The sequence below is a fragment of the Capra hircus genome, chromosome 6, assembly GCF_001704415.2.
Source record: "Capra hircus breed San Clemente chromosome 6, ASM170441v1, whole genome shotgun sequence".
Classification (NCBI taxonomy): domain Eukaryota; kingdom Metazoa; phylum Chordata; class Mammalia; order Artiodactyla; family Bovidae; genus Capra; species Capra hircus.
In genome coordinates this window covers 22,477,167-22,490,564 of record NC_030813.1, presented here as the reverse complement: position 1 = coordinate 22,490,564, position 13,398 = coordinate 22,477,167, and the positions used below count along the sequence as shown (strand labels likewise).

Here is a 13,398-nt window from a genome sequence, read left to right as displayed (position 1 = left end):
CAGATAATGTTAAATCTCTGAATGGTATAATGTGGTCTCAGGTCTTTTTTCCAATCTCATTCTCTTTCCTTTCCTCATCTCCCCAAATGACATATCTGATTACTAAACACAGTTTATTTTTTATTTTGAGAGGAAAGCTCATGGCTATAATGTCTAAAGTTCCAAGGACATGATTCATTTCAAGCCAGGCTATAGTTCTAAACGATGAAAAAAAAAGGGGGGTAGGAAAAAAGAGAGTAGAAATGTTGGGGAAAAAAATCCTGTTTTGTTTCTGTTATATTAAATAATCACTGTAATGACGCAGCACAGTATCTTTCATCCCATTCTCACCTCGTGTGCCCAACAAGGATGTTGGTGGTCCACCTGCTGTCACCACTACAGCCAGAAACTGCTTACTGAGAAGGAAAGTGTAGGCAAATTGTCCTTAGAGAGACTGGATTTCACAGGCTGCTGTGAAATAGACTGATCTGTATAAAAATATACTGCTGTTCTGGCAGTGACCTAAGTTCTTTGAAAGATACTTTCTTGAGTGTGTTTGTCTTACTCATCTCGAAAATGCAGTTTTCAAAACATCTCATTTGCATTCACTGAGGTGCCGCTTTGTGGGCAGGATAATCAAATGGACTACTTATGCACCTGTTACGTGTCAGCAGCTTGGCTCGTTTGTCCATCTGAGCCTTCTTTGTGAGGTGGCTCTCTTGTTCTCTTATGCCTTTGAGAATCCTTTTATAAAGTGTGGTGGCAGAATCCTGTTGGTTGGTCTCATGGATCTTGTTCCTGAAACAATATTTTTTAATTTACCAATTTTTTTTGCATGTTATTATAGAACAACAGTACCTTTGTCAGTTGGTTTCTGTTGGGTAGTTTGTTTAAACATTTTCAGTAAAACCATAAGTTGATTTGGTTCGTTAACATATGATTTCTAAGCTGAAGGTAAGACTCCTACTAGAAATTCAAGAAAACCGAATTTACTAATAGGAGTTAACTGTCAAAAATCAATTGACTGCAGCCAGAAACAAAGCTATTAAGAATTATAAAAATTAAAAACTTTTTAAAAAAAAGAATTGTAAATATAAAAAATAGTTTTGATAACTGACTAAATGTCAGTCCAATGTATATTTATCATTAGCATATGATATGGAATGGAGAGTAATTCATTTGCACAGGTGAGAACTTAATCTGGGAATGAGAAATGGGCCCTCAGTATGATTCCACCTGTCGCAGTCACAGCTAAGCCAGTGGATTACACGTGTCTGTGCCACTGACCAGTGTCACCTCCTGCCTCTCCTCCACTCCCTAGACACCCCTGCACTTGGCAGTGATCACCAGACAGGAAGCTGTGGTGGAGGACTTGCTGAGGGCGGGCGCTGACCTGAGCCTCCTGGACCGCTTGGGTAACTCTGTTTTGCACCTCGCTGCCAAAGAAGGACATGATAAAATTCTCGGTATTTTACTCAAGCACAAGAAGGCAGCACAACTTATTGACCACCCCAACGGGGAAGGTAAGAGACAATCACACATCGTGGTATAACCTCTGTCTGCTTTCCAAACAATAAGTAGCTACCAGATAAATGTGCCTATTTGATCTGCACCCCAAAGTGCTTTCCTTAACCACTGGGAATTCATCGTCTCTCATGGAAATTTCCATTGCTGGCTGCAGCTAATTCCTTTAAAGATGATCTGGAATAGTCAGTAGGAGGGAAAAGCAAGACCTGAGCAAACACCATTCTGGATATGTAGAAAAAGTATTAGCTGCTCAGTCATGTCTGACTGTCTGCGATCCCGTGGACTGCAGCCCGCCAGGCTACACATTCTCTAGGCAAGACACTGGAGTGGGTTATCATTCCTTTCTCCTGACCCAGGGATCAAACCTGGGTCTCCTGCATTGCAGGCAGATTCTTTACCATCTGAGCCACCAGGGAAGCCCCCTCAATATGTAGAAAGCATCCTTTATTCAGAGAATGTTTATGTGCTCTCATTGTCTCTAGAACACAAAAGGAGTCTGGGGTTTACATGCAGGACAGCTGACTTACAGCACCTATAAAGACTGGAGTAGAGACCCATGCTGACCCCCAACAGCCTTGCCTCCCCATGACCATCCCTGTGCTTGGGCCGTAGGTCTGAATGCCATACATGTAGCCATGATGAGCAACAGCTTGCCGTGTCTGCTGCTGCTGATGGCCGCGGGGGCCGACGTCAACGCCCAGGAGCGGAAGTCGGGGCGCACGGCCCTGCACCTGGCCGTGGAGCATGACAACATCTCCTTGGCTGGCTGCCTGCTCCTGGAGGTGAGGGATGCACTTACCTGCCTTCTCATTCAATTCCCAAAGGGTATTTGGGAAAATCTTTTCAAACTTCGCTAACAGCTCCTCTCTCCCTACCGTGGGCTCTACCTGTGTAGTATCTACTGGAGGCTTCAGAATAGCCGCTCAGGCCCTCCAGTATTCCCCTGCCCGGCATCTCTGAGGATCTCTGCACTGGCAGAGCCTGCCTAGAATACAGCTAGGCCTCTAGCATGACCTGGAGAGCCACGCAGGCAGGGGAGGTGGGGACAGAAGGGCGAGAGGACCTTGAGCTAACCCTTTTCTGTGTGGGCGGATTTTAGGGTGATGCCCACGTGGACAGCACCACTTATGACGGAACTACACCCCTGCACATAGCAGCCGGGAGGGGGTCCACCAGGCTGGCGGCTCTTCTCAAAGCAGCAGGTAAGGCAGCCTGGTAGTCAGCCCTAGAAAATGTCATCAGGAAGGCAAACCCAGACCGCTAGAGCAGCCAGGCCGCCTCCTTAACCTACAGACGTGCTGCAGAAAGGCACAAATAAATAAAAGTGGCTGCAAATCCCACTTAGAAGCCATGAAGGCTCTGTTTGTATTAGTAATCCTGGGTGCCATGCTGATGGTCATGTTAATTTTTACTCACATGTTTTGGATTTGGATTAAGTTGAGTCCCATGACAGGAGATCCTAAGGTTGAACTGAATTCCTTGTAGAATTTGGAGCAGTATCAACCTTAAGGTCCCATCACAGGTCCTCAGAAGGAAGCGTTTATTGGTATAATAAAGCATTTGAAGACTTCCGTTTGTAAGAAAGGTCTCTGAGAAGCCAAAATGATAGGGACAAACACATGGGCCATGTGTCGAGTACTGTCATGTACCAAACCCTAAACATTGCTAGCTTCTGTTGGGCTAGGTACTTCACACTGTCTCATTTAATCTTACTTAATCTGCAGTGACCCTTTGAGACAAATCCCATTACTATTCCCATTTTATAGCCAAGGAAACAGACTGGTGAGACTTTTGCATCCCAGTTCCTGGGCCCCAGTAAGGGGCAGAGCTTGAGTCACATCTTGTCACCTTGAACTTCCAGACTCTTCTCTCTCTGTTTCTCTCCCCTGCTTTGCTCAAGGATGTAGAGTGTTATTCCAATTCAACCCTTTCATCCTGTGAGATATAGGAAAATTATTCCTGCTCCTCTTTGAATCTCCACTGCCTTATACATTTAGAACCTCAAAAATGTTTAATTGTAATTGGTATCTCAAGCCTATCCTGGCATATTTGATTTATTTACAAGGTTATTGTTTTTAGAAAATAAATGCCTCACAAATTCAAGAAAATAGCAGATTAAATACCTTCTTTAAAAAAAAAAAAACTGAGACTAGGAAAAATATAAGAACCTTTTCTTTGGCACCATATTTTTCTGACATCATATCCCAAATAAGCAGCAGCCTTCTCTTTTCTCCTTCGTCAAGCTGAACATTCCCATGAACAAGAGACAGTGATTGCAGTGTTTATGGTTAGTCTGGGGAGTCACTGGTTATGATAATGAAATGCCTTCAGACTAGAAGCTATGACCTTTCAATAACTACACATCCTACCAGAAGGTCTTCTTGGTGCTTTGCATTTAAGGATCAGTGCCATAACCCAGGAATAAAACAGAACAGGTTGGCACTAGACAGAAAGCAGCTTTGCTCTTTTGAGCAAGCAGGTGAGGACACAGAAACACGAGGTGCCAGGCATCAAGTTGAACACATGGGGCCTTAAGCCTAAGGGTGTGCCCTTGTTGTTTAGTCGCTAAGTCATGTCCAACTCTGTGTGACCTCATGGACTGTAGCCCACCAGGCTCCTCTGTCCGTGGGATTTCCCAGGCAAGAACACTGGAGTGGGCTGCCATTTCCTTCTCCAGGGGGTCTTCCCGACCCAGGGTTGGAACCTTGTCTCCTGAGCCACCAGGTAGCCCCTGTAAACCACTGTCCTCAGTCCTCACGTTAAAGGTGCATCGCTCACAACTATCCTATGGGGTCAAATGTGAGCCTCAGTCCAAGTCTGTGTTTTTGAAAGTATCCTTGGCTATACAGAGCTATCATTGGTCACCTTTACAGTCAAGATATATTAGAATTTAAAAGCAGGTTTCTGGATATTTCAGTGGAAATGTGTTTTATATATTCATAGAATCTGACCCCTGTGGGCAGTGAGGAGCCGAGAAGATGTGGGTTTTACCTAATGCTGTGTGACTTGGCTCCGCAGGAGCAGATCCCCTGGTGGAGAACTTCGAGCCTCTGTATGACCTGGATGACTCCTGGGATGAGGATGGAGAGGATGAAGGGGTCGTACCGGGAACCACTCCTCTGGACATGGCCTCCAGCTGGCAGGTGAGCCCCGCTCCGCCAGCGTGCTGGCTGCCTCTGAGGCGGCAAGTGGTCTTCCTCAGTCTTTATTCCCCGAAGCCCGCACCTGGTATTTTTAAAAGACAGGCTGCTTGTCACGAGCTGTATTTATCTTGAAAAGCCTATCCGCTAAAGATCTAGGTCAGCAGAGTTCTGAACATAAAAGCGTATGCCTAATCAGATCAGAGTTAGATGAGAGAAACTCAGAATTCACAAAGCGTGTTGCCCATTCTGAACTCACACCAGAATCCTTCCCATCTGAGTTTCTGAAGCCAGGATGCACGGCATGGTTGGCCTGAACTTCGGTAAGTAACTGCTGAACATGAGACGAAATGGGGATTCTTCTGGGGGTTTTCATCAGTGGAAACAGAAAAGACTTAAAGCCTTCCTCAGAACTCTGCTGACCCAAGATCTGAAGATGAAAGCGGTTACCAGGTCCTTGGGCCCAGGGAGGGGAGCCACAGGAGGAGGTGGGCAGCGCACATCTCCAGCCCAACTAACTGAACTCCTGAGGGGCAGGCGCTGCTCCCTGGCAGAAACCGCCTCCCCAGGGCCTGTGTGGTGTGAGCTGAGTAACCCTGCAGAGAGCCCACTACGTTGAGCGCCTGGTCTTCCCAGAAACCTCACCACAGAACACAAAGATAAGCCACTGGGTGACCCGGCGTGGTCCTCACCCGGGCCAGTCAGCCAAGTGACTGCAGGGAATGCAGGAAAGCCTCCATAGCTATGGAGGTTTCTTTTTCCTTTACATGTTAACTTTTATTGGGGGTATAGTTGATACACAGTGTTGTGTTAGTTTCAACAGACTGAATCTGTTACACATATGTCCACTTTTTTAGATTCTTTTCCCATGTGGTTCATTACAAAGTATTGAATAGACTTCCCTGTGCTATACAGTAGGTTCTTATTATTTTTTATCCCAAGACTTTTTTGCCCCCTCAGTTAAGAGGTGAATGGTGGCACGAGGCTATCCTCAAGCCTTGTGAGCATCTGTACACCTCAGTCTGCTGCTGCTGCTGCTGCTAAGTTGCTTCAGTCGTGTCTGACTCTGTGCGACCCCACAGACGGCAGCCCACCAGGCTCCCCCGTCCCTGGGATTCTCCAGGCAAGAACACTGGAGTGGATTGCCATTTCCTTCTCCAATACATGAAGGTGAAAAGTGAAAGTGAAGTCACTCAGTCGTGTCCGACTCTTAGCGACCCCATGGACTGCAGCCCCCCAGGCTCCTCCGTCCATGGGATTTTCCAGGCAAGAGTATTGGAGTGGGTTGCTATTGCCTTCTCCGACAATCTGAGCAAGCTTAAAAAACTGCTTCTCATGAGTCTTTTTACCAGGAAAGAGGGGCAGCCAGACAGTAAAGCTTCACAGCACGACTTGGGTTCAGTTCTTGCCCTAACTCTCAGGGAAACGTCATTTACCATCGACTCTGACCAGCATGTGGCTGCTTGGGTGGCCTGGACCTCCTTTGTCCCTCAAAAGGGCTGTGGCCTGGTTCTCTGTGAGGCTGGGTGGGGTCTTCCTATGTGGCTCAGACAGTGCTTGTGGGGCACAGCCTCCTGGGCCCAGAGCCCCAGAGGGCAAACAAGTCTGCAGGCCAGGGCACCGATGCCCCTTCCCACTCCATCTTAGGGGCGTACAAGCCCCTCCTGAGGAAGAAGGGCTGAGTCCCTTACCACAAAGCAGCTGATTTCCCTGGTAGTCCCTGTAACATCCCCGTGTTTTTCTTCCCAACAGGTATTTGACATATTAAATGGGAAACCCTATGAGCCAGAGTTTACGCCTGATGATTTGCTGGCACAAGGTGAGCTGTGGGAGGACCAGGTGCCCTGAGCCAGTGTCACCTCCATCCTGACCCTGAAAGGGGCTGAGGGAGAGCCGGCGTTACCCAGACTCTGCTGTGAAAGGCGGGGGCTTCTCTCAGAAGTGGGGGGTCCTGCCACGGAGAAGGTCCAGCTGTGATCTACCACAGCGTGGGCCGTTCTTGCTCACCTGGGTGGCTGCTGACTCTCCGGTGCAAGAGCACGACTGCTTCCCTGGGGTGGGAGGGGGAGCTGTGTGGCCGTGACCAGTCCCCGTGAGAGTCTCTGATCAGTTAGGATGGTCATGTTTCTTCTTGATCTCCTTTAGGAGACATGAAACAGCTGACTGAAGATGCAAAGCTGCAGCTCTACAAGCTGCTAGAAATTCCTGATCCAGACAAAAACTGGGCTACTCTGGCACAGAAATTAGGTCTGGGGATACTGAACAACGCCTTCCGGCTGAGTCCCGCTCCCTCCAAAACCCTCATGGACAACTACGAGGTAACGTGTCACCTTACGTTGTCCCTGTAGTTCAGTCACTAAGTCACGTCCAACTCTCTGCGACCCCCTTGGCTGTGTTTATCTGACTGTGTTAACATTACCGGCCAGAGCACAGCCCCTTCCCCTCTCCCTTAACTCTGAGCAATCAAATCTTAGTCACTCCCCAAGTCTTGGGAGGGTGACCCGGGCCAGGAGGAAACCCACCTTGGTTGTATTCAGATACTTTGAGGTGTGCTGCAGAAATGCTACTTGGAGGGTCAGGATGGTCACAGGACACCGCTCTCTTGAACGAGAGACTGTGGCCCACATCTGTGCCCTCCTCTACCCCAGTACAGCCCTTGGTCTCATGTGAGCACATCCCAGAAGCAGCTCTCTGTGAGGTCACTCCTAGCAGAGCCGTTACCTGGTGATGCTTCTAATTTCTAAAATAAATGCTGAAAAACCGCGGGGTGAAGTTACTTTCCATTGAAGATTCCATCATTGCTCATCTCTCAGCGGTCTTCAGAGCTTCAGGGAGACTGTAGGTTTCACTCTAGAGCTTTACTGCCTCGGCAGTCTCTCTGCTCACTATGAAGTGCTTCTCTGTGATTTCCTGAGTGGTCTCTGAGCTGAAACAGGAAACTTGATTCAAAGACCATGTTGAGGCTCCCTGCTTTCTTTTTAGAGGCTCTCCACCAGACCTTCCATGCCCCCTGGCTATCTCAGTGGAGGAGGCAGCCTGGCAGGGGGACAGGGTGTGGTGTCGAGTTTACAGCCTGCCTGCTTATTTCCTGCACAGGCTGGAACATAGAAGCACATTCTTCCTTCATTTCTCAGGTCTCCGGGGGCACCATAAAGGAGCTGATGGAGGCCCTGAGACAGATGGGCTACACCGAGGCCATTGACGTGATCCAGGCAGCCTTCTGCACTGCAGACACCAGCCCGGCCAAGACCACCTCCCAAGCCCACTCGCTGCCATTCGCCCCCGCCTCCACAAGGCCACAAATAGGTAACGAAAAACAGACAGAAAGCAGTTGAGACGTGCCTCTGTTCTCTGGGGGTGTGGCCTGTCCTTCTCACCATCACTCCTGAACACACTGTCCCCGTATCCGTGTCCCTCTCGGACCCCAGGTGCGTCATCCCACCCCTCCCGCTGCTACTGCTCAGGGAGGGGCTGTCCCCAGCACAGTCACCTTGACACACGAGTTACTGAGGTCCGCAACAGATGACAAAAACACCACGATACGGGTGGTGAAGGTAAGCTCAGTTTCTCTCACTTCTTAAATTTATGAGCGGGATGAGCAGACCAGTGTCTGTGGAACCAGGACTAAGCGCCCCAGACTGTGGGCTAACACCCCGATGTTTCCATCAGCTGCTCAGCATCCTCCCTCCAGGGGTCCCCTCATTCCTGCGCCCTCAGCTGCCTCCCCCGCCAACCTCCACAACACTGACCTGTCACCCCGCCTGAACACATAAGCACGAGAGTCCTCCATCTCCCAAAACCTCCATCTCGGCTTCTCCTCCCAAACTGCCGGCACACCTTCCTGCCCCTTACCCAGCGTCCTCGCCTCGCTGCACTGAGAACACAGAAAGAGCTGGAACTCTGGTTTTGCGCCAGCAAACCCCCCAGCCCACCCCTCTCCTGTCCAGACACTCCTCTGATTCCTGCCTCTCTCACGTGTCAGCCTTTTCTCCTTCCTGACCGGATCCCCTGGCAAGCAGGTGTGGTTCCCCTCATCTTTTCAGAGTAAACAGAAAACAAACACTCCCTTGATCCCCAGCTGCAGACCAATTTCTCTGATTCAACCAAGCTTCCTCGAAGTCTGTAGCTATTCTTCACACCGCATGACGTCCTTCCTTGACCCTCTGTGGTCAGTTCCTCCTGCCCGTGCGGCAGGAGTCCTCTCACCACGAGGACCCACGTCCACTCAGATCTGCTCACCACCCTCCTCAGCTGCCCCCGGGGCACAGGTGACCACCGCCTCCTGCTTCAGGCCACCTGCCCCTGGACTTCTCCACGCCATGCCCACCCCCACCTTGTCCAGAGCCCCCTCCTCACGTCACAGGGCTCGGACCCCCTCACGCCCAGACTCAGCACTGCCATGGCGCTCGTGGGCAAGGCAGTGCTCCAGGAGGCCGCGACACCGTGAACACTCCCTGGTCCCAGCACCTCCCAGCGTTCCCTCCAGCCTCCTCCCCTCTGTGACCACTACCCTCGACCCACGCCCCCATTTCTTACCTCATTTCTTCGGCAGCTCCCAGCTGGTTTCCAGTTTCCAGGCTGTCACTCTGCCAGCACCTACAGTCCATTCTCTACACACAGGGAGTGTGATTCCCTTTAAAAATGCCGTGGCTCTGGTGTGTGTGCTCCTGTTCAGGCATCCACTCAGCCAGTCTCCACTGAGCGCATCCTGCCTGCCCAGCACTGTTGCGGGCGGTGGCGGCCCGGGCTTGTCTGTCCTCTCTTTCCTACGTGGTGTTCACACGCCCCCTCCTGCTCCCTGCCCTGTGTTCCTTCTGCTCCCCCAGCTCGCTGCACTGATCCAGGCCCAGGGCCTGTGAGCCTTCTCTTCCCTTTCCCCGGACAGGTCCTTACTTGACAGGCTCCTTCTTGCCATGCGTTTCAACACCAGTGTCTCCTCGTTGGGGTGGCCATCCTAAGGGAGTGAGGACAGGTGTTACACACCCTTTAGAAGAGAGCAGGGTACCCCCAGAAAACCACCCTCTCATCTCCTGTCCATGACCTGATGCTCCTTCCACACGAAGAAGTAGGTAAACACTTAAAAAGCATCAAGCCCTCATTTTATAGTTATTTGTAAAATACCTCACAGTTCCTAGCACAAGACAGAAACCCATAAAGACTGATCGGTTGAATAAATCCATCAGTGACCATGGCCTTGTCAGTGCCATGAAGGTCTTACTGTTTCAGTGCTGGAATTTAACATACAAGAAGGAGCCCTCTGACTCGGGTATGGTCGACTTCCGTTTTCCCTGGTCACTCTCTCCCGACGGGAAATCATTCACACTCTTCAGCTCCCTAGAGACACTTCTCAAAGGGAAATCAGACCTACCTGCCTAGTAGAAGCGCATTTTCACTTTTTGGGTTTGTTTTTTTTTTTTGCTACCAAAATGTTCTTGAGGCAGTGTATGGTGTCAAATAGCATGTGCAGCCCAGAGGCTCATTTTTAGCTCCTACTTCTGTCACCAATTTATTTTGCTTACATTCAGCAATTTCCTCTGCTATACAATAGGTAGTAGGTGGAAAAATACGCCTAATTTCTAAGAAAAAAAGTACACTTTGAGTCAAGAAAATTCAGAAAGGATTCTGACAAACACAAGGCTAGATTGTAAGAAAGAGAGGCGAAAACACTTGGCTGATTCTGATGGTTTCACAGCCTTTGTATCGCTCGGTGTCTTCTGCCCCACCCCACTGTGTGGGTTGTGGGGATGAGCGGAGGCCCACGACGCAGCCCACGAGCCTGCCTGACGCACGGGGAGCCCCCGCTGGGGTGGAGGCACCCTGCAGGCCGGCCTGGCCACGTCGGGTGCAGCCCCGTGACCCGTGCTTTCTCTCCGCAGACGAGCTCCAGGACGACAGCATCTGTGACAGCGGTGTGGAGACCTCCTTCCGCAAACTCAGCCTCGCCGAGTCTCTGACCAGCGGCACCTCCTTGCTAACTCTTAACAAAGTGCCCCATGACTACGGGCAGGAAGGACCTATAGAAGGCAAAATTTAGCCCGCTGGCAGTTTCCAACAGCGAGGAAACCAAAGCTTGGAGACTCCGCCGTGTCGCCCGGAGGAAGGAGGCGCACTCAAGGGTGCTCCGAGGAACACAGGCTGGCCTGGAGCACCCTGGATATAGTTCCAGGCCTTTTAAACGTGGATTTCTTCTTTGGTTCTGAAATGAATTTTAGCTCAAATGACGGCTGGGCTGATGCCCCGCTGGGAGTGCAGTAGCTTGTCAAGCTTTACCAGCTGCCTTCTGTTGTCATTGCTGCTGTCCCTCTGCTGCCTACCCTCTCTCATTACAAGCTGTCACCCCCCGCCTGGCCTGCCTTCTGGCTGTCCACAGCACAGGTGTGCACTCGGATCAAGGCTTATGGAAAGGGATGTCACCTTGCACCTTGGTATGATTTTAAAAGACTCACTGCGACTTCCCTGGGGGGCCCAGTGGTTAGGACCTGGCGCTCCCACTGCAGGGGCACGGGTTCCATCCCTTCTTGGGGAACTATTGATAAGATCCTGCAAGCCAGGTGGCAAGAGAAAGGAAAAAAAAAAGCTCACTGCTTTTTCTAATTGTGTCTGTGATTTGAAAAAGGAACATGTACATGGCAATATTTAAACATGATTACAATCAATGCTGAAAATGGTATTTCCTCCCTTTTCTGCATTTTGCTATTGTAAATATGTTTTTTAGATCAAATACTTTTAAAGGAAAAAATGTTGGATTTATAAATGCTATTTTTTATTTTACTTTTATAATAAAAGGAAAAGCAAATTAATGACCTCATCTTGTTTGATCTCTATAAATACTTTTCTAAGATTATTCTTTATAATCACAGGATCACTCCACAGCCTGGTTCTCAGATTCACAGCTCGCTGTAGAATCAAGTTTTTGATCCAGAAATGAATAACAACAGAAATTATCAAAAGTGTTTCAACTGGAGATGAAAGCTTTCGGTTTGTCAAATCCTTGCTAGGCTAGTTTTATGTAGGCCATATCACCTCATCTTCCTCCACATCAAGCACTGTTCTTCAAGCCTCTGTGTTCCCCATGCCTCTTGTGATGAAGTCCTGAGACATTAGCACAACAGAGGCTCTGCGACAGGAAGACTTCCAGCGCGAATTTACCTTATATCTTCTGGATCTCAGATCTGCTGAACAACCCGCTGCGGCTTCTGTAGCCCTTGCTGTCTCACTTTGCACTTTTATGCCATGGAAATGCTTCTTTTCTTCAACGTTGTGAACCAACCTCTTCTGGCTTCACCCTTATTTTCTGCAGCTTGCCTCACCTCTCTCGTCTTTATAGAATTGGAGAGTTAGGGCCTCGCTCTGGAACAGACTCTGGCTTAAGGAAATATTGTGGCTGGTTTGCTCATCTATCCAGACCACTGCAACTTTCTCCACATCCTTAATAAGGTTCTTTTCACTCTCATCATTTGGGTGTTCGCTGGAGCAGCATTTTTCATTTCCTTCAAGATCCTTCCCTCTGCATTCACAGTTTGGCTAGCTGGTGCGAAAGGCCTAGCTTCCAGTCTGCCTTGGCTTTTGATGTGCCTTCCTAAGTTTGATCATTTCTACCTTTTGATTTAAAAGGAGAGGCATAACTTTTCACTTAAACACCCACAGGCCACTAAAGGGTTCTTAATTGGCCTGATTTCAGTATTGTTGTGTCCCAGGGAATAGACAAGCCCTAGAAGAGAGAGAGTGACAGGGACCGGCCGTTTGCCAGAGCAGTCGGCGCACACACACCATTTATCGAAGTTTACCAACTTGTATGGATCACGTGCAAAGCAGGAAACCCAGGTTCGATCCCTGGGCAGGGAAGATCCCCTGGAGAAGGGAATGGCAACCCATTCCAGCATTCTTCCCATTGGCTATAGGGCATGGAATCGGAGTCAGATACGACTGAGTGACTGACCAACCAGCAGCACCACCGACTCGTAAGGACGTGGTTTGTGACACTTCAAGACAATTACAATAGTAACATCAAACATCACTGACTACCATACCAAATATAGTAATAATGGAAAAGTTCACAATATTTCAAGAATTACCAAATTGTGACAGAGACATGAAGTGAACAAATACTGCTGTAAAAATGGCACTTGATAGACTTGCTCCACACAGGGCTGCCACAAACCTTCAGTTTGTGAAAAAAAAGAAGAAGAAAAAAAGAAAATGCAATATTAGCAAAGCACAATAAAGAAAAGTGCAATCAGTTTTTGGAAGTTATTTTTCTAAAATAAAAATAGCTCTGAGTCTCCTTAACTCTCCAACACCAAGCATATGCCTCCATTCCTCCCCCAGTTCCATGCCCCTGTGACAGATAGTTCTTTTCCAAGTGGCCGTGACAAGGTCACCAGTTTTGCCGTATCATGCCGACACTCCTGAGAGGCGAGGCCTGTGTTCTGAGGGGCGAGGCCAGCGTTGCTTCCCTGCATGTCTAGCCAGGCCTGTGACAAGGGCAGAAGTGATGGTAAGTGACTCCTGAGGTTAGGTAAGAAAATGCAATACAGCTGCTTCCCAGAATCTCAGGTCAGGTCTCGTCCTGCTGGAAGCCAGTTAGCACGCATGCTCTGAGGGAGCCAAGTGGCCATGTGGGGAAACCACCAACAGAAATGGCAGACGTGTGCAGGAGTGAAGCTTTGAGAGGATCCCAGCCATCAATCAACCCTGAATATTCACTGGAAGGACTGATGCTGAAGCTGAAGTTCCAATACTTGGGCCACCT

At 49.2% G+C, this 13,398-nt stretch overlaps 1 protein-coding gene across 2 annotated transcripts in view; it reads left to right on the top strand.

Annotated features, from left to right (window-relative positions):
- Positions 1-11,454, top strand: part of NFKB1 (nuclear factor kappa B subunit 1) — a 125,552-nt gene extending 114,098 nt beyond the window's left edge. For both annotated transcript variants that reach the window (XM_018049265.1, XM_018049264.1), the window contains exons 17-24: positions 1,301-1,502; positions 2,119-2,288; positions 2,606-2,708; positions 4,525-4,649; positions 6,399-6,465; positions 6,792-6,964; positions 7,781-7,952; positions 10,523-11,454. In XM_018049265.1, coding sequence (XP_017904754.1) covers positions 1,301-1,502; positions 2,119-2,288; positions 2,606-2,708; positions 4,525-4,649; positions 6,399-6,465; positions 6,792-6,964; positions 7,781-7,952; positions 10,523-10,680 — 1,170 coding nt within the window. In that variant the 3' untranslated portion in view covers positions 10,681-11,454. The remainder of the gene's footprint in view (positions 1-1,300; positions 1,503-2,118; positions 2,289-2,605; positions 2,709-4,524; positions 4,650-6,398; positions 6,466-6,791; positions 6,965-7,780; positions 7,953-10,522) is intronic.